The sequence below is a fragment of the Zingiber officinale genome, chromosome 10A (assembly GCF_018446385.1).
Source record: "Zingiber officinale cultivar Zhangliang chromosome 10A, Zo_v1.1, whole genome shotgun sequence".
In the NCBI taxonomy this organism is placed as follows: Eukaryota; Viridiplantae; Streptophyta; class Magnoliopsida; order Zingiberales; family Zingiberaceae; genus Zingiber; species Zingiber officinale.
This window is the reverse complement of record NC_056004.1, coordinates 49,708,980-49,730,665: the sequence shown is the minus strand read 5'-3', so window position 1 is coordinate 49,730,665 and position 21,686 is coordinate 49,708,980. Positions and strand designations below refer to the sequence as shown.

General features: G+C 35.2%; 1 protein-coding gene, 1 long non-coding RNA gene and 1 pseudogene across 3 annotated transcripts; 2 read left to right on the top strand and 1 right to left on the bottom strand.

Moving 5' to 3' along the window:
- Positions 1 to 499: 499 nt before the first annotated feature.
- On the top strand, positions 500 to 5,494 carry LOC122026646 (annotated as a pseudogene).
- Positions 5,495 to 5,914: 420 nt separating this feature from the next.
- On the bottom strand, positions 5,915 to 12,855 carry LOC122026878 (carbamoyl-phosphate synthase small chain, chloroplastic-like). 2 transcript variants are annotated; one of them, XM_042585603.1, is made up of 12 exons: positions 12,628 to 12,855; positions 10,721 to 10,889; positions 10,527 to 10,596; positions 10,247 to 10,373; positions 9,301 to 9,389; positions 9,148 to 9,208; positions 8,989 to 9,056; positions 8,791 to 8,919; positions 8,013 to 8,122; positions 7,585 to 7,932; positions 6,647 to 6,812; positions 5,915 to 6,202 (listed from the first exon to the last, which is right to left on the bottom strand). In XM_042585603.1, the coding sequence occupies exons 2-12, from the start codon at positions 10,886 to 10,888 to the stop codon at positions 6,159 to 6,161; spliced, it is 1,380 nt and encodes a 459-aa protein (XP_042441537.1). In that variant the 5' UTR covers position 10,889; positions 12,628 to 12,855; the 3' UTR covers positions 5,915 to 6,158. The 2 variants fall into 2 exon arrangements, with proteins under 2 accessions (XP_042441537.1, XP_042441539.1); XM_042585605.1 differs by lacking the exon at positions 12,628 to 12,855 and having other exon boundaries at positions 10,721 to 10,908.
- A 3,582-nt stretch (positions 12,856 to 16,437) lies between these two features.
- Positions 16,438 to 21,232, top strand: LOC122027491. The gene is made up of 7 exons (XR_006124426.1): positions 16,438 to 16,528; positions 16,653 to 16,722; positions 16,878 to 17,026; positions 20,717 to 20,805; positions 20,898 to 20,958; positions 21,050 to 21,117; positions 21,188 to 21,232. It is a non-coding gene; the product is annotated as an uncharacterized LOC122027491 (long non-coding RNA).
- Positions 21,233 to 21,686: the final 454 nt, after the last annotated feature.

Sequence of the window (21,686 nt, the reverse complement as noted above, 5' to 3'; positions counted from 1 at the left end):
TGCTTTGGTGCTGATATTGATAAAGGGTATGTGTCCTAAAATTGTGAGATAAACAATTGGCAATTTAGGAAGTTTACTAATGAATAGTGAAATACTAGAAAACAAGGCTGCTAGATTCTTTTTGCTTCTTCACAACCCTTTAGTTTTAATAATTCTAAAAAAACAATTTATGAGGATTTTGTTACTTTAGGGGGTTTTGATTATTTGTATTCTTGATAGTCTCTGAAGTAATTGCTTCTATCAGAATTGACAAGCTGATCTGTTATTTAATTCAAACTTTACACACTGACATTATGTGATTTTCTTCCTTTATGAAATTTCCTATTTCAAGGTTTTTCTTAGTATATATTCTCAAAGATTGTAGGAATAGGGAATTGTCAGTGGACTTATTACATAAGTATCTCATGTCACAGAGTTGCCAAAATTTCCAATGAAGCATGTTTTCAGAGCAGGGATGAAAGTCAGTAAATGCAGTGACACTCGATGCAGCTTACTTAATATGGTAATAGTTGCTCCTAATAATTGCTACATGATTCATGTTTTTTCTTTTAGAATATTCTTAATCTTATCTCTCAGGAAAACAATCGTAAATCTGAAATTTCCTGGTCTGGTACTTCTTGGACTTGTGGAAAGCAGCTCCAGCATTACCAAGCTTTTTCACGCAACGGAACTACAATAGTAGTAAGTTTCAACATTATATCTCTCATTTTTCTGAAGCAGTGTCATGGTTTGGTGCACAATGACTGACCTTTGCTTTTGGCAGGCCCATTCTTTTGTTCTTGTAACGTCGGAGGAGGAAACTAGATATCTTGCTTACCTAGAAGATATGTATGAGGACAAAAGAGGGGAGAAGAAGGTTAAAGTATGATGGTTTCATCAAAATAAAGGAATTTGCTTGCACAATACCGGCACCTGCTCCTCATCCCTGTGAAGTCTTCATAACACCTTTCTCCCAGGTCATCAGTGCAGAATGTGTGGATGACATAGCTACTGTGTTGACTCCTGAACACTATGAAAAATGCTTGGAGTCATTTGCATCATCAGCTGGACTTTGTCTCGGTTTCCGCCAATACAGCAAAAATAAATTCAAGCCATTTGACCTAAGAACTTTGCGTGGTTATTTTAACCAAGCAGTTCTTTCATGCTTTGGTATTTGTAATGAGACTGGTAAAGGAGACGAAGAGATAGGCTATGGTTCTACAAAGGAGCACTTTGGTCCTAGGAGAACTAGATTTGTTAAGGTGCGGAATAAGCTTTTTGAAGAACATTTAAGTACTAAAATATCAGGACTTTCTGGTCATATAACAACCTGCAGATCTACTTATCATAATACAGGGTTCAATTTTATTTTTCAAAGGCAACTTCCAGTGAATTTTGTTGAATCTCATAATTTGGTTAGCCCACCTTTTAAGGTGGGAGAGAAGATAGAGCTTCTTTGCCAAGATAGTGGTATCAGGGGTTGCTGGTTCAGGTGTACTGTTTTGGAATTGTCACATAAGAAGTTAAAAGTCCGATATCTAGATGTGCAAAATGTTGATGGATATGGGAATTTAGAGGTAGGAGTTGTTTCTCTCTTTTAAATTCTTCAAGTGAATCATGAACTAGTTGTTAGCGCGATGAATAGTCTGTCTGGTGATGTTTCTTCATCGATGTAGTTAAAGCATCTTTCTTTATGTTATTATGTATCCTCAGTTGCATTTTGTTCATCCATACAATTATGAGGTCTAATGGCCAGCATTAGAATGGGGCTGATACCGTAATTTAGCTTTATGTTACTTAATCAGCCTTCTTTGCTTTTCTTTCTTCAACTAAAATTTCCTCAAAGGCTACAAGAAAAAAAAGTGTGTGTGTATGTGTATGTTATTCGGAGCAATATTTTGTGCCAAAATGAATTTTGTGGTATGTTTATTCTCTTGATTAGCTGACCCCACTTGAATAAGGCTTGGTTGTTGTTGTTGATTCTCTTGATTAGCTGACCCCACCTGGATAATGCATGGTTGTTGTTATTGATTCTCTTGATTTTCTGCATCTACTAATCAGTAATATATATTGTGTTGTATTGTTGATTTATGCTGATTATTATGGTATAGGAATGGGTGTCTGCCTCCAGAACTGCAGCTCCTGATAGATTGGGCATGAGATATTCAGGCCGTCTTACTGTTCGTCCATGTCCTAATTTATTGATTTTCTGGACAATGTTGCTCTCCAGAGAGGAATGGATGTTGATGTAAACTGGAGTGATGGTTGGTGGGAGGCAATTGTTAGTGAGTTCAGCAACAACGATGATGTTGTGCAACTATTTTTGCCAGGTACATACTAAATTGGTTGAAGTTACCATTGCGTGCATATTTTATTAAGGTTTGTCTCAAACAAGTATTGGCAATCAGTGCCACACTGTTGACTTATCTCAAGCAAGCATTGGCATTCAGTACCATACTGTCGACTCAATCATGGGGTATTTTTCAATCCATTGACATTCTGTCTAAAGAATTAATAGACTAAACAGACACTGCTGTTTCTTCAGACCAAGATATTCAAGGGATAATGACTCTGTAATTAGGAGTAAATAACTTTGACAATAATTGTAATTTGTATTTAACCTAGTACTGTTAGTCAACTTGGGTAGTGTGCCTACTATGCATAGTTTTGTTAGCTTTAGTCACAATGTAATTCCTAGCATTTAGGTTAAACCATAATATGCAGAAGGCATGATAGTAATGTTTGCTTTGTCTCATCCCCGTCATGGTGTCCCAATATTACCGGTACCATGCATCATATGGAATGGACGTCATTAGCATGTTTCTCTGTCTTGTCTCCGTTTCAATTCATTTTTTCCTCTTGGTTAGTGGCTTTGTAGTTACTCTTTCTCATTTGGATGAGGAAGGTGATCAAGAAAATAGGATTTGTAGTACAGGAAGTACATATTTTTGGTTTGGAGCTTTTGTCCTTTCCTTTCACGGAAATCTTTCAACGATGGATGATGCACCCATCCGAGTTGTCGAGTTCCTTACATTTGGTTTTCTTGATGCTCAGCCTGTGAGTTCTATGACTATATCAGGCTATTGACTAGCTACACTACATGTAGAAGTCAAAGTCATATTTCAACTCATGTCAATACGAGACTGTCTTTCTAATTTTCTAATTAAAAAAAATCCAACCAGACATCTGTAAACATTAAAAATATCTTACTGCGTATGTATGATTCATGTCGATTGATCTTTTTTGACATTTGTTGCAAATGCATCATGTAACGCTACTTGCTTGAATTTCCCACAGGATCCTGACGAAACTGAATGTGCTTGATTTTGACAACAAACTTTACTTGCTTGAATTTCCTACAGGATCTTTGACGAAACTGAATGTGCTTGATTTTGACAACAAGCCTCGCGCTGTGGTCGATTGTGGATTGGTCTAAGCTTATCCGTGGACAGAGTTTGAATCCATGATCAGCTTCTAGAAAAGGCGAACCTTGTCGTTATTTCTTACGTTTCTCCTCCTAATTCTTCTACTCGAGTACTCGCCAGTCCCAGTCAAGGTTTAAAACATTCTTCATCATTCAACGAAAGTGACACTTAGCACCTCAGTTTGGAGAATTTTAATTTGTTTTGCGACAAGGTGGAGGAAGGGAGATACGTAGCGGTCGTGCCTTTAACATGCATGATGCATGTAGTTCCCAGTCTCCTGATCTATCTGACGTCTTCCTATTTCTCTATTTTATTTTATTTTATTTTTTATAATCTAAATATTTATTTTTTGAATGTATTAATTTTAAAGGTCCAATTTCACGATAGGTTTTTTTTGGGACGACTCATTACTCTACATTTTCATGAAAAAAAAATTAATTTCACCATTGTTAAAAATTGAACCCTAAATATCTGATTAACTGTGAAACTATTTTCCCATTGCACTATAATCTGAGGACGATCTGATATCTCTATGAAGTAAAAGATGATTTCACTCGTCTTGAACGTCTTTGATTGCCAGACTTAGAGTGAGATGAAAGAAGATAAATCAAGTAATCTTCAAGATAAAAGGACATTGAATTCTCATAGGATTAATCTTTATCCAATGAAACAACTCTGTCATTAGAATACTAATTCGGTTGCACCGTGGGAGCAATTGATCTAATGACTCTATTATGTTTTTGGTTGATATTTGATATTCAATTTATGTCGACTAATTCTGAGATAACAGATCTAACTCCATATAAATTTTTCATTAATTAATAGAATAAATTTAGAAGTATTTAAATGGGCCATCAACTTAATATTTTCACTTAAAACTCGATTGGTAGACGATTGGGATGCCACTCTAGCTTGCATGCTTTGCTTTATTAGTGGAGGAATGATTCAAGTGTTAGACTTACTTGGAAAAACGGAACTTCATCCATTTTCTCATTTATAGTAAAAAACATTAAAAAGAACATCCTTTATTGTTTATTATAAAAATATTGTATTTTCTAAAAAATATTAAAAAAAACACTTCATATATGTGGAACAATTTTAATTAAAATTGCTATTAAAGAGAACTTGATTAGTAAATTTAACAAAAGATATATTATTATTTTTTAGAATATGACGTGCCCCCTTTAATAATTTTTTAAATGAGATAATTTTTTTTGATAATAAAAAAGGTGTCTTTTCATTTTTGCTCTAAGCTTATTTTGATAAGAAAAGAAAGTGCGCTTTTTAATTCCGAGGAGATGTATGGTGGGATGAGAATATAAGGAATGAAGAGTGGTAGGTAGTCGGGTGAGGATAAATTAAAGGTGAAACCTCTTTATTTTGGATTTGATGGTTTTATTTTAGATTAAATGAATATGTTTAGTGGAACTAAATAAAATAAACTATTTATGTTTGGGAATAAGTGGTCACACTCACTTTCCATGAGCTGTTCATACAAGCTGACAAGCACGGCATCATAGATGCCCCACGAGTGTGATATAATTGTAAAATACTTGGAGAAATAATGTCACCTCTAAATGTATATAAACAGTGCTTTAAATTTACCCGATAGGAGAATGTCATTTATTTTCAAAATTAATCATGTGAAACTCAAATACTTAGATTATAAAAAAAAAAAAATATGGCATCACATACCCTTGAAATGAAACCAAGATCAGATTTCTAAAATATTCATTAAAAAAATGGGATAGGGGCATTTTCACCAGCAAATAGCTACTCTTTGGAACCTTTCTCAAATGCAAATTTCTACCCTCAATACTAAATTATATTGCACATTAAAGGAACAAAGTTATCCACCAAAGGTTCAAAATCAAATTGGACAAAGATTAGTGATGAAGATACTGCCCATTTTCATAAAGTTGCAACAACTAGAAATTGAAATGGACATAAATCAGAATCAGTTGAACAATGTTACCATGGATAAACAAGACGAGCTGATAGCTGCCTTCACTGATTACTCTAGACAGTTGTTGGGCCAGTCAGTTATGGGTAGAACCCAGATGCAAGAGAACTCATTAGAGAACATTTAGGGCTGCAATCACTAGCTGCTCTTTTCACCATGGTGAGATTGATAAAGCTGTTAGAGACTTGGGGAAGTTAAATTCTCAAGGGCCAAATGGGAATAAAGGCAGAATTGCTATGTGCAAAATGGGACGACAACGACAACAACAACAATAATAAAGTTGATCTCCAAAGTCTGCCACAAGATTACAAACAACCATCAGTTCTCTAATACTTAGCCTCCAATTTTCTCTCATGAAAGGCAAAGGTGCTGAAGATTACTATAACTGTGGTCCTGAACTGGTGCAAAGGAGCACTTTGGTCCTAGGAGAACTAGATTTGTTAAGGTGCGGAATAAGCTTTTTGAAGAACATTTTACTAAAATATCAGGACTTTCTGGTCATATAACAACCTACCTGCAGATCTACTCAAACTCAGATGAACATAGCTTAGATTAACACAGTAAAAAACTCATTAAATTCTTCATAGTCAATAATTTTAATGGAGAAAACAAAAACCATGAGAAGACAACCAAAAAACTAGCACCTCAAACAACAGAAAATAATCAACATAGATAGATACTAACATGGTACTAGTAGAAGAGACTTTTTTCAGCACACGCATGTTGTGGTGCTTTAAGATAACCAAGATTCCTCTAAGATTACGTGTCTGAATTATTGCATGATTGAACATTTATGTTTCATTTGCCTTCATCAACTCAATGAACTCCCCGAAAGCTGCCACACAAGGAAAAAAAACAAAATTTCAGAATATTGTGTGGATGAATCTCTTACCATGTCATTTTCTAGGACAATTTTTGAGAGAGAAACATGACCAGACAACCTAAAGTCTTGCATTGATATTTTGTTTGATGGTCATTTTAGATTTGATCCATTTTTATAGAAGATGTTGAAACTGTTGTTCTCCTAATAGATGATTCTACATATTGCTGAAGCTGTTGGCATTTTTAATGCACAATGCCCTAGCTTAATATCTACAGGAATTTGACATTTTAATAGTGAAGTTTGAGGTTTCGTTCCTTGTAGATAATTCCCCTGCAGGTTGATTAGGATTGGTTCTGTCATGCAATATCTGGTCAGCAGTTTTATTAAAGATACCGGGCATAAATTTTAGCGACTGAAGATTTTAAGGAAAAGAAAGACATTTTGCTTAGTTCTTACTTGGGTCGGAGTCATGGGGCCCAGGAGAAGACTCCGGATGGTATTGAAGGGACATCAGTTTTAGCTCTGGGCAAGCAAGACCAGCACAGCTTTTGTCATTAAGATTTATGTGAGTTACTTCAACTCCAACAGGGAGGGATGCAGGGTCAACAGCATAATTATGGTTCTGCCAGGAAATTAAAAAAAAACAGATATCAGAAGGAAAGAAACTTTCAAACCAACTATAGATACTACCTTCAAATTCAACAAACAAAAAGATAAATAGTCCTCCAGAAAGAAAATTTATTCTAACTACCAAACCAGAAATGAAATTGCAGCTAGCGGGAAGTGGTAAGAAGACGTCTTACATGTAGTATCTACTTTACTAGTCATTCATTCTCTACCAATTCACCTAGCATCTTTCTGGTAGACCCAGGAAGGCAGTAACTGTATTAGCCATTAAAGGAAAACAAAAACAAGAAACTCATGCAACCAAAAATAGCAACTCAAGCAACAAAAACAAACACAAGCACAAAAATTTTGTGCCAACACAAAGGTAAGCTTCCGCCTCAAGTACCATAGTTTGCAAGCGAAGTAGGAATTGGGAATGAGAGACTTGGTCAGCAGAACACAAGGCATCAGCCAAACCAATGCCGAGGAGCCACGCTGATGCTGAGTTCTACTTGGAATGTGGGATTTGTCAAGTTGCCAAACAACTGAGGTGGCTCCAAAAGGATAGGACAGTATGGGAAGCTTATATTCTTTTAAAGGCCTTTCCATGCATATCAAGAGGTGAACCAAAGGGAGAGGAGGCCCTCACTAGCTCCATAGTAAAAATTGAAATGATATGCGGCACTTAAATCAAAGCACTAGATGCTAAGAGGGAAAAAAAAATCATGAATATAACTTCAAGAAGCAAAGTACAGAGTTAAAACTTAACTTTGGTTCAATAAACAAACCTGTGCACTTATCTCAACACGTCCTTGACGAAGGTTCCCAACTGGATGGTTTCCACCATGATGACCAAACTTCATCTTGAATGTCTTGCCACCTAATGCCTGCCCAAGCAACTGGTGGCCCATGCAAATTCCAAAAACAGGAACTTTACCAATTATTTCCTTCACTGTTTCTACAGCATATGGAACTGCAGCTGGGTCTCCAGGGCCATTGCTAAAAAGAACACCATCAGGATTCATCTTTAGTGTTTCAGAGGCAGGCCACTTCGAAGGCACAACTGTGATTTTGCATCCATAAGATGACAACCGCCTCAAAATATTATGCTTTATTCCAAAATCATATGCAACAACCTGTGGACAGAAAACAATTAAAAAAAGAAGTAATAGTAATACAATGAATTCATATCAAGGGTATAGACAATCACACTAACATGAAAGCTTTTGGCAAGATTCTGATCTTTGTTGAATTCCCATTGTGTGTTTGTTTTCTCCGACCACTCGTATGGGGTCTCACATGAAACACCACTTATCAAATCCACACCTGCAAAAGAAAAGATTGTTCCCATTCGTGAAATTGAAAGTCAAAACTGATCCATCTCACTTTGATTTCATCAAGTAGCCACCCATTATCATCAAAACTAACTCCAATTTCAACATTGTTTTTACTACAATAACACATCACATATGATCAAACCAGCGAGCAAGCAATCTAGAAAAAAGAATTAGCTTATACTTACACATATAACCTTCATTTCTGAGTCTCCCACATTAAGGTCTATTCTAGTTATTTCTAGGCTAAAGGTAAACTTCAAACTACTGATCCATTTGCATGTAGTACATCGGTTCCAACACAACATAAAAAATTTCATGAACCATGCTGACTTGTATTTTTTTTTTTGTGTGAAATATATATATATATATATATATATATATATATATATATATATATATATATATATATAAACATGAGAATGAAGTAATCAAACTAATAAAAAACAAAAAAGGAAAATAGCATAGATATATAATTTAGAGCATAAGTACTAGGCTTTCAAAAATGTCTTTATTTAAAAAACAAGAATGAAATAACAGCAACAGGTGCTAAAAGCAACTGATGATTTATATAGATCAGATAAATAATTTTCATGGATAATGAAATAAGAACAATATTTACTTAAGCTAGATGAAATTATAGCTGATGCACAATCCTACCAATGATTTTCCATTTGCGGGCAATTTCCAGTAAATCTTGATCGGTTTGAGTCTCATCAGTGCTTAAGACTCCAACAAGACTCCCATCTTCTCTCAGCCTTCTTGTAATGGCACGAGTGTCCACATCATCTGCACCATCACACAAGTGAATTAAATGGCCATGACCAAGTGAATGGGAGAGAGTAAGACATTTCTCACATATGGCCATGATATTCCTATTTGTCAAATAATCGCTGAGAGTTTCTGTGCATCGCCAGTTTGAAGTGCTAATTAAGAAATCTAGAAGAAATTAGTAATGGAAGAGCTAATACTTATATCAATAATACATGCATACAAATTCAATATATTGGATTTTACCAAATGCTTAGGTTTCTGATGACCAAACCAGCAAGGAAGCATTGACTAGATTCCTCATCATCTGCAAGATCATAGATCACACATTCCTGACATTTGAGGATGCAGATTATGCCAAATAATTGGATAGTACCATTCAAAATATAATTCACCCACCAGGATTGACACCAGTATTCCCAATATGAGGATTTGTCATCAGAACAAATTGACCAGCATAGCTGGGGTCAGTGAGAATCTCCTGATACCTATTCAATTCAAAATAACCTTTTCTATTGAAACATGAGCATCAGTATGAAAAGCCTATAATTTGACAACATTATAGATTATGGAAACAACAATATAGAGTATTACAATGGCGAAAAGCACTTCAACTTGTCAGAGAATAACCCAACTAATTTCAATGTAAATAAATCATGTTCTTGGATCAATGGACAAAATGACCACCATCTGTTTGCATTATTCTCCTAATATTACACAGAAAAAAAAGCAAGCACATTGTAGGAAAAAGGATATTAACTGGAGAAGGAATTAGTCCGTATATAGTGCATACTTCAGATTAGTTATACCCAACTAGTTAACAGTGATCAATATAATTTAATTCTTTTGTAAATTTTCAACCCATTAATACAGCTACTACTGCCAGGTTTCAGAATTGAGGCACATAACATTTGAGCTCAAAAAGACAAACAAAGAATAACTTAAACTTAATCATACAAAAATATTCAATGAAGTTAGATTTGACAGTCAAAATTTGACTTCAACAGTCCCCTGGTGCATTTGAACTTAACTTACTAGCAGCTACCAGCTTGAAACATGCTAATTAAACCAGAAAGACCAGTTCTAACAAGTTTAACATATCAGCTGCGCTCACAAGTGAGGAGGGTTCCCTCATTACAAATCCTACCACACAATTTATATTACTTAAATTGAATACTGCTACTCAACATGTAATGCAGTTGGGAAAGAAATAATTAATATCACTAAACAAAAGAGGGAGACACATGTAAGAGATCTCATTTAAGTTGGTAGTTCTACAATTCAAAACTTGGCTGTAGGGTTGCAACTGCTGTGTAAATGCACCTTCAAAAATTGACCAAATTACCCTGTTAAAAATGTATTAAACACGACTTCACCAACTTGTGTTCCTGATGCACCAAAAGACTTTGCTCTCCATACAGAACCATCTTCAAGTACAAGCCTGGCGTCAGATTTTGTCCATGGCCTCTGTTCTGTAAATTGTTTTCCAAAAACGGTTTTTTTAAAAAAAAATCAAGTCTCTTGAACACCAATAAAGCAACAAGCGCACAAGAAATGTTGAGTTTCTTAAATATTGCATTGAAATATCAACCGCCACTAAATTCATCAAACCACTGATCTCTTACCTCCCCCCTTATAATCTGTATGCAGCGTACTATTCCCTGCCATCTCTTGATGAAGACACTGCATTTGCATCTGCCAAAGGAGGAAAAAAATTAATTGCTCATTCTAAAAGAAACTACATTAAGAAATAAAAATGTAAATCATTAACATATCATCATAATGGAAAAGGTAAAGGAATGGAGTCCAAAAATCGGACCTTGCCCAATCTTTTAGACTGGGTTGCATACGGTTTCACGAACTTGTGAAGCGAGAGGAGCGAGGTGTCCTTGGGGAAGGCAAGCGGTGGATTCTCCATGGCAACAGCACGGAGCGCCCTTGGTTTGGCAAGGGCATCAATGGAGGTTGGAAAAGGGCACGACATCATACTGCGAAGACGCAAGCAAAGAAGAATAACTACACGTGAGCGTAAACTCAAAACGGAATAAAGAAGGAAAATACAATATGTAAATAGCTAATATGGGTGGGTATGTCACACATCCGGAAACCACTATTTGAGCCAGTCAATCAGTCTCATGACCCTAGAGGCGCCCCACCTAGAGAACATGCAGTCATATAGCCGAAACTAGCATAAATTACAGAAACAGTCATAACTTACAGTATCAGCCATAGATTTACAATATCAGTCATGTTTTAGAAGGGCCCTCCCTGGAGCTCATCCCGGGGCACCCAACCCGTACTATCACCACATATGCTCATACTCACCCAATTAGCCTCATATAAATAAAAAACATAGTCAATCCATATGATATTTATAACACATTCCATTTTATTCTGTAAACCTCTTTACTTCATGAGAAACCAATAGGAGCATATATTCATCCATTTATTTGTAAACCTTGCAATCTTGAAAACTAAACATAATCCATTCCTTCAAAAATTAAGCTTACACACATTGACGTCTTCATTAGGTCATAGTATCAAATTTGGCTAGATACAACACGTTAGAACATATATTAAAAAAAATGAGGTGCATCCTACCAGTTCTAATCGTAAACTTCCAAGTTATGTTTTAGCAATTCAAAATCAAAAGAAACAAGCTCAACAACAATTCAAACCCAAGTAGTGCATATACTATCCATATATCATCAAAAATCAAAGAAAACATCCCAATACCAAAAGGGAGCAGTAAAGACCTCTAAGCATCCTTAAGATACGATGAAAACATCAACAACTTAAACTACTCTAACTCAAATTCCCCTAAATTTGTCCCTGGAATACCAGCAACACCAAGAAACCATCACAGCTTAAAATCAACTCATCTTATCCAAAACTGTCCCGAAATTCCAGCAACACAAGGAAACCATCAAACCCCTATCCAGAATTCCAAAATCAACAACAAAGAGCACAACATCCTCATTCTTATGTCTAATTCTATCAAAAATCTGCGCACGACAGCATTAGAGAAAATTCCAAGAATACATCATCAATCAAAACTTAGTCCCCATAAACCCAATCCAGATTTTCAGAACCGATAACAAAAAAACATACATTTCCATCCCAAGGTCTTATTTCCATCAGCAATCAGTCCACTAATCAGAAGCAATAAGAAAAATGAAAAACTTCTCCAATCAAACCTTAATCTATCAACGATCTGCTCCAAAACTTCCGAAAACAATAGGAAGAAGCAAAACATCATAAATCCCTACCTAAATCATCAAATCTATACTGCTCTGGTAAAAGCCCAACCTCATTCGGAGAGACCTCTTGAAGGATAGTGCAAGAAACCATGGGGAAACCAATTAATCCGTGAATCAAAACCACACAGGAAAGCAAAACAATCACCAATTCTAAACAACATCTCTCGAATCTGAAACAAAGCAAAGAGAAAATTTGCAACATCCAAATTCTTGCAGAAATCCATTAAGAGTCACCAACTGAATCAATAACATCAAGGAAGGCACAAATCAAAACGAGAACCTCATAGGAACACGAAACGAAGCAAGATCATCACAGAATCCCTCAATCCGAAATAAGAACCTCGTGGAAAGAAATCGAATCATCTCACGTTCCATCAATCGGCAACAACACAGCCCTACAAATTTCTCTTAGTTACCGATTTCTTACCTCACAGATCTCATATCAATCATAGAGGGGAGTACTTGCCTTTATCCTTCCCGTGCCCCCCGTCGGCGGCTTTTCGCCCTCTGTATCGCGCCGCCGATAGGATCGTCGAAGGTCTCAGCTTCCGATCTCCGTGCCCCCCTCCGGCGTGGTGTGTTGCTTGGCCGGACCTCCAGGCACGATCGCCAGCTCCGTCGAGATCGGCAGGTGTGGTGAAGCCGTCGGCGTTTTTAGGGCAGGCGAAAAGAATCAGCGGATCCGGATCTTATACCTAGGCTAACATGAAAACTTTGGAAAAATTAATTCAATAACTCCATAGCTATTAACTATCAGTTCGGATCCTCTGTCCCCATTTCCCTCTGTCTCTATATCCTATTATCGATCGGACGGATCAGATTAAATCTCAAGGATGCTTTACATATCACGAGGATACTGTACATATTTTAAAGATGTCATGATGTCTTGAGATTTAATCTGATCCGTCCGATCGGTAATGGAACACAGGGACCTAGGCTAACATGAAAACTTTGGAAAAATTAATTCAATCAACTCCCTAGCTATTAATTATCAGTTCGGATCCTCTGTCCCCATTTTCCTCTGTCCCTGTGTCTCATTACCGATCAGACGGATCAGATTAAATCTTAAGGATGCTTTACATATCACGAGGATACTGCACATATGTTAAAGATGCCATGATGTCTTGAGATTTAATCTGATTCGTCCGATCGATAATGGGACACAGGGACAGAGGGAAATGGGGACAGAGGATCCGAACTAATTAACTATGCCCCACCAATATTACTTGTTCTACCCCTTAAATATATCATATTGGTTTATTTTAAACTCCGAGGAGTCTCTAAACATTCATAGAAAATTTTCTGTAAGTTAATTCCTTAATCACTGCTCATGAAACCTTACAATTTTCCTCTCCTTATTTTAAAGATGCCATGATGTCTTGAGATTTAATCTGATCTGTCTGATCGACAATGGGACACGGGGACAGAGGAAAATGGGGACAGAGGATCCGAACTAATTAAGGATGCTTTACATATCACGAGGATACTGCACCTATTTTAAAGATGTCATGATGTCTTGAGATTTAATCTGATCCGTCCGATCGGTAATGGGACACAGGGACAGAGGGAAATGGGGACAGAGGATCCGAACTAATTAACTATGCCCCACCAATATTACTTGTTCTACCCCTTAAATATATCATATTGGTTTATTTTAAACTCCGAGGAGTCTCTAAACATTCATAGCAAATTTTCTGTAAGTTAATTTCTTAATCACTGCTCATAAGACCTTACAATTTTCCTCTCCTTAAAACTTTCGTCCTCGAAATTTGACTTATCAAATATTTAGGGATAGCGATTGCGCACATTCAATTCAATCTCATTTCACTTAGTTATATTTTATTCTTATACTAATGCCCAATAATATATATTATCATTGATCAGCCTATAAGTATATTTACACCGGGCAAAATTATAGCATCATATTAACTAGTGGCACACTTCAGGATATTGGATCATCATACTTTATTTAAGAAATTAAACTATTGTAAGTTCAATCTTGAGTCACTTGAGATTCTATCAGAAACTTACAGCCAGCTCACTTGCAGCAATATCAGTAAAGATGCAACACTGGTTGGTTTAGCAGGTAAAATAACTCAATTTGATCTGATATGATGGTTATTATCTAGCAATCGGTGGAAAATGTTTGTGCCAGATAAAGATGGCTGGAAAAAAAAACTCTTTTCTTGCTTTACAGGAGATAAAGGAAAAAGTTTAGAATCAATCGTCGAATAGAGGTTTGGAACAGACAACATAATAAAAGGACACAAGGGAAATTTAAAGGGCCTGGCTTCTATAAGTTTCTTGTTGACAATAAGTCAAGTGTGAAGAATCTATCTGTAACACTTTAATGTCCAATTCCTTGAAGCGATCTCTGAAGCAATTTTATCAAATTTCTACTTTAGTCATCAGTGAATTAGCCATTATCAAGAATACCCCATGGTGGCAAAATATATTTGTATTGGATCTATGAATCATTCTACCCTTTTATGTCAGATATTCATATCAGATATTATTTAATTTTTAACAGATTGAATGATTTGTAAATAGGAGATGTACCAATTAGCCAAATTAACAAGTATAAGTCCCAAACCAAGTTGAAAAATTATTTATTTGTTGTATTAATTCTAAAAATCAATATATCTTATACTTAAAAAGAAGTGCAAAATAGTCAATATATTTTATAGATAAAAGAAGTTTAATTAAACAATTAGTCAAAAGACAAGTGACTTGACAAAACACATGACCTCTAGATTGAGAATATATGTTATATGATTATTAAACTAGGAAATATAAATTAGTTCATAAGTTGACACTTTAGTCGACTAATATCATGAATAATTTTACATGGATTGCATATAGGATTTATTGGAGTAATTGCCAACAATATACCAGGACTATAAAAATACACAACAAGTATCAGTGTTCTATATTAAAGATGAAAAACTGCTCTTCCTTCTTTCAAGAAGTAGATTACCCAAACTTAAAAGCACTCCTCATGAAGCACAATAAAACTGAGGTAGTGTAAATAAAACTTGACAAAACAATCATAAAGAAGCAAATCCTTATCTGTCTACATTGATTTAACTAGACCACATCAACTACTACAACTGTATGTTCCATGGATTTGGGACCAATATCTATATGCAAGGTCACATAGCTAGTCATTTTTATCTCTTTCAATATCTTATGGAAGTTTATGATATTTCCTTCATCAACTCTAAGTGACTTTACTTTTCTAATTGTACATTCATCCTTTTAGCATTCCCATAACAACTCTAATCTTTTCCTCATGTTATATTATAAGAAACAACCTAACTACTAGCAAATACTGCTGAATGAGTGAAGTTTCAGCTATATGAGGAAGAGACAATAGTTCAATAGAAATACACAGACAATAAAGTATATTTAAATTATATACCCACTGAAAGGCACCTTCATTGCAAAGTTACTCCATCTTGATCTTTAAGGCGCATTCCATTTCTTGATATACACTTTAAATTGATATGCTCCATTTAGATACCTATGAGCAACTTGACTGAAATTGCCATAGCAAAATAAAGATTCTCACAAGGGGACCTCTGAATTGCGACTCCAACATGAAACACTGTAGCAATACTAGCCATAAACCACACTAAATCCTTCTTCTATCGACCAAACACATTAAAGCTCAACGACAGCAACTTCTCAAACATACACAATCGGCTACCAACCAGATATATTCCACCATTAGCTCCACAAAATTCAAATTAATTTAGGTCCCTATAACGATCCTACCAACTCCTTCAAATAGATCGAGGCAAAGTTATTTTTAACAGATTCCATCAGTGCTAACCGAGGAAAAAGATAAGGAAAATTAAGAAAAGAATAACCGGGAGAACCATCCAGGTTTGAAGCGAAAGAAGTTCTAATCCAACACCAACTCACAAAATACTTAAGTTCATTACAAACCTTCAAGAATTCCTTTCTAGGAATCTTATTTTTCCATTTGGTGTTTGCATCGTTCACCTATGGGAATTACCTGAACACATTTTGCATCCAATGACAAAGGACCTCTAGATGTAGGCTATAGTTGTTTAATTAAACACATTATAATTCACCATTCAAATTCAGAATTATACCGAAGGAAATCTTACAAACTTGTGGACAAAAGTAGCTGAGTTCCTGACGAGATGACATGCGCACATTGTCCTTTAGGAGTGATGTCGTGCCCTTTTCCAACCTCCATTGATGCCCTTGCCAAACCAAGGGCGCTCCGTGCTGTTGCCATGGAGAATCCACCGCTTGCCTTCCCCAAGGACACCTCGCTCCTCTCGCTTCACAAGTTCGTGAAATCATATGCAGCCCAGTCTAAAAGATTGGGCAAGGTCCGATTTTTGGACTCCATTCCTTTACCTTTTCCATTATGTTGATATGTTAATGATTTACATTTTTATTTCTTAATGCAGTTTCTTTTAGAATGAGCAATTAATTTTTTTCCTCCTTTGGCAGATGCAAATGCAGTGTCTTCATCAAGAGATGGCAGGGAATAGTACGCTGCATACAGATTATAAGGGGGGAGGTAAGAGATCAGTGGTTTGATGAATTTAGTGGTGGTTGATATTTCAATGCAATATTTAAGAAACTCAACATTTATTGCACGCTTGTTGCTTTATTGGTGTTCAAGAGACTTGATTTTTTTTTAAAAAAAAAACGTTTTTGGAAAACAATATACAGAACAGAGGCCATGGACAAAATCTGACGCCATGCTTGTACTTGAAGATGGTTCTGTATGGAGAGCAAAGTCTTTTGGTGCATCAGGAACACAAGTTGGTGAAGTCGTGTTCAATACATCTTTAACAGGGTAATTTGGTCATTTTTTGAAGGTTCATTTACACAGCAGTTGCAACCCTACAGCCAAGTTTTGAATTGTAGAACTACCAACTTAAATGAGATCTCTTACATGTGTCTCTCTCTTTTGTTTAGTGATATTAATTATTTCTTTCCCAACTGCATTACACATGTTGAGTAGCAGTATTCAATTTAAGTAATAAAAATTGTGTGGTAGGATTTGTAATGAGGGAACCCTCCTCACTTGTGAGCGCAGCTAATATGTTAAACTTGTTAGAACTGGTCTTTCTAGTTTAATTAGCATGTTTCAAGCTGGTAGCTGCTAGTAAGTTAAGTTCAAATGCAGCAGGGGACTGTTGAAGTCAAATTTTGACTGTCAAATCTAACTTCATTGAATATTTTTGTATGATTAAGTTTAAGTTATTCTTTGTTTGTCTTTTTGAGCTCAAATGTTATGTGCCTCAATTTTGAAACCTGGCAGTAGTAGCTGTATTATTGGATTTAAAATTTACAAAAGAAATAAATTATATTGATCACTGTTAACTAATTGGGTATAACTAATTTGAAGTATGCACTATATACGGACTAATTCCTTCTCCAGTTAATATCCTTTTTCCTACAATGTGCTTGCTTTTTTTTTCTGTGTAATATTAGGAGAATAATGCAAACAGATGGTGGTCATTTTGCCCATTGATCCAAGAACATGATTTATTTACATTGAAATTAGTTGGGTTATTCTTTGACAAGTTGAAGTGCTTTTCGCCATTGTAATACTCTATATTGTTGTTTCCATAATCTATAATGTTGTCAAATTATAGGCTTTTCATACTGATGCTCATGTTTTAATAAAAAAGGTTATTTTGAATTGAATAGTATTAGAGTGTATACTAAAAGTCTAGTTTTTTATAAACATTTACTTTGAAATAAAGAATCACATTGGTCAAATGTCTACATTTATATGCTAAGTGTAGTTGTTCAATTAATTTATATTATAGATAATATGGTGTGTGTGGTGTCACACACAGAATATTATGTTATCAGTTCCTTATAAGTTATAAATAGTAGCTCACGACTAAGATGGATAGAAACAAACCATTGGAATAGTTGTAGTATAATTTGGTATCAGTTTATCTTGATTATAAAATTGCACTAGTACACTCTAAGTGTATTGAGCAGGACCATTTGAAGTAGTTTCTTTTTATACTAACTGCATAAAAGAACAAGATCTCTGTTGTTATGGAAGTGTGTGCTCTTAATCCCGATATAATAACAAGCACATATATTTAGTATTTATTTCTTTAATTTATCAGTGGGTGAGATTTAGTTCAATAAATCAATAGGCCTGATAAGTTGTGAAATAATATTATTTATAGTGTGTGTTGTTAATTATAGAAGAACATTGTGTCCTAGCAATCTAGGTTGATGGTGTCCCCAAGAGGAGCTCATAAGGATTGTCATATAAACCCTATAGGTGGACTTAGTCTGACATGACAATAAGGTTGAGTGGTATTACTCTTGGAGTTAGATATTAATTAAGTGAGTTGTTAGTAACTCATTTAATTACTGGACATTCGATATCTTAAATACAGGGAGACTAACGCACTCATGATAAGAAGGAGCCCATATAGTAATATGGGATTGGTGTGGTAGTTCAATAATAACTCTTTAGTGGTATGAGTTATTATTGATGAACTCGAGTTTGGTGTTCGAGGCGAACATGGGAAGCTCAAGTTCATCGGGAGACCAAAACCAATTCCTTCTCTCGGTCCCTGTCGTAGCCTCTATTATAAAGTCTTATATCCACCTAAACCCAACTTCTTACCCACCTTAAGGTGGCCGCCCAAGCCAAGCTTGGAGCCCAAGCTAGGGTCGGCCAAACCAAGGCTAGATGGGTTCAAGTGGTGGCCGACCCTAGCTTGGTGCCCAAGTAGGGCGGTCGACCACATTAGATTAAAAGGAGTTTTAATTTTTAAAATCTTTCCTTATGTGGAAGCCATGGTTTTAAAAGAAAGTTTAAAATTTAAATCTTTCCTTTTATAGTTTTCTACAAAAGATTAAAAGAAAGATTTGATATCTTTCTTTATTTGTAGTTGAAAAGGAAGATTTTAATTTTGAAGAAAACTTTACTTGTAACCATCCACATGTTTTAAAAGAGAGATTTTAATTTATAAAAGTTTCCTTTTATAACCAACCATGAAGGGAATTTAAAAAGAGAAATTTTATTTTAAAAATTTTCAGAAACAAATAAGGAAGTTTTAATTTTATGTTTAAAATTTTCCTTGTTTGGAGCTCAATGAGGTGGCCGGCTATAGCAAGAATAAAAGGAAATTTTAATTAAATTTTCCTTTTAATTCATTAACAAGGAAAATAAGGAAGTTTTAATTATGTCTAAAACTTTCCTTATTTGCCATGACCAAGGATTATAAAAGAGAGGGAGGGGTTGTCCCATGAAACAAGACATCTATTATTCCCCTCCTCTCTTTTCCTTAGTGGTGGCGGACTCTCTTCTCTTGCTCATCCTCTTCTCTTCTTCCTTGGAGGCCGACGACATCACATCTCTTGGAGCTTTTGGTGGCCAGATCTTGCTTGAGGAAGGAGAGAAAGGAGACTTTGTTTCCTAGCATCCCTTGGAGCTTGGTGGTGGTGGCCAAAACTTGGAAGGAAGAAGAAGGCTTGGGTGGATTCTCATCTTGGTAGATCGTCACCCACACGACGTCCGAAATAAGAAGAGGAATACAACATAAGATCAAGAGGTCTATAAGCTACAAAAAGTATAACTAGTTATTAGTTTCCGCATCATAATTAGTTCATTCTTTTGTTTAGATCTTGAAATACCAAACATAAGAGGCTAACGATTCTAGGCAATCAAATTTATGTTTCAATTTTGTGTTTCTTTTGTTTTTCGATCTTGTGATTCGATTATTTTTAGTGGTTAAACCTAGGGTTACTATAAGGAGATTAAATATCGAATTTCGTTGAAAGGTTTTATCTAGGAAGTGGTGAATGATCTCATACCCAAGAAGGCCTAGTGCCTCGCCATGTTTAACCTAGAAGCTGATATCTGAAATAAATATTTAATCAACTTTGTAACATTGGTGGATTTGGATTAATAATGTTAAGCATCACTTGCAATCCAAGTCTAAACCTCTAAGAACAGATAAGTTGAATTTGGAATCAATAATGTTAAGTTCTGTTTGCGATTCCAAATTTAATTTCTAAAGAACATAATAAGTTGTTAAGAAAGGTTCGGGACTTGTATAAAATTTTTGTACAGGGGAACCAGTACGATATTTCGAGTAGCAACCAACAATAATTTTTTTTTGTACCTGACAGTAGTAGCTGTATTAATGGATTTAAAATTTACAAAAGAAATAAATTATATTGATCGCTGTTAACTAGTTGGGCATAACTAATTTGAAGTATGCACTATATACGGACTAATTCCTTCTCCAATTAATATCCTTTTTCCTACAATGTGCTTGCTTTTTTTTTTTTGTAATATTAGGAGAATAATGCAAACAGATGGTGGTCATTTTGTCCGTTGATCCAAGAACATGATTTATTTACATTGAAATTAGTTGGGTTATTCTCTGACACGTTGAAGTACTTTTCGCCATTGTAATACTCTATATTGTTGTTTCTATAATCTATAATGTTGTCAAATTATAGGCTTTTCATACTGATGCTCATGTTTCAATAGAAAAAGGTTATTTTGAATTGAATAGGTATTAGGAGATTCTCACTGACCCCAGCTATGCTGGTCAATTTGTTCTGATGACAAATCCTCATATTGGGAATACTGGTGTCAATCCTGGTGGATGAATTATATTTTGAATGGTACTATCCAATTATTTGGCATAATCTGCATCCTTAAATGTCAGGAATGTGTGATCTATGACCTTGCAGATGACGAGGAATCTAGTCAATTCTTCCTTGCTGGTTTGGTCATCAAAAACCTAAGCATTTGGTAAAATCCAATATATTGAATTTGTATGCATGTATTATTGATATAAGTATTAGCTCTTCCATTACTAATTTCTTCTAGATTTCTTAATTAGCACTTCAAACTGGCGATGCACAGAAACTCTCAGCGATTATTTGACAAATAGGAATATCATGGCCATATGTGAGATGTCTTACTCTCTCCCATTAACTTGGTCATGGCCATTTAATTCACTTGTTGTGTGATGGTGCAGATGATGTGGACACTCATGTCATTACAAGAAGGCTGATGGAAGATGGGAGTCTTGTTGAAGTCTTAAGCACTAATGAGTCTCAAACCGATCAAGATTTATTGGAAATTGCCCGCAAATGGAAAATCATTGGTAGGATTGTGCATCAGCTATAATTTCATTTAGCTTAAGTAAATATTATTCTTATTTCATTATTCATGAAAATTATTTATCTGATCTATATAATCATCAGTTGCTTTTAACACCTATTGCTGTTATTTCATTCTTATTTTTTAAATAAAGACATTTTTGAAAGCCTAGTACTTACCGATGCTCTAAATTATATATCTATGCTATTTTCCTTTTTTGTTTTTTATTAGTTTGATTACTGTATTATTTGTGAATCTAGTCGACTCCACATAATGGAATAAGGCTTGGTTATTATTGTTGTTGTATTAGTTGTGAATCAAATAGATAATGTTCAGTACTTTAAATTCTTCTGATTAATTTTTTTATTGTCTTA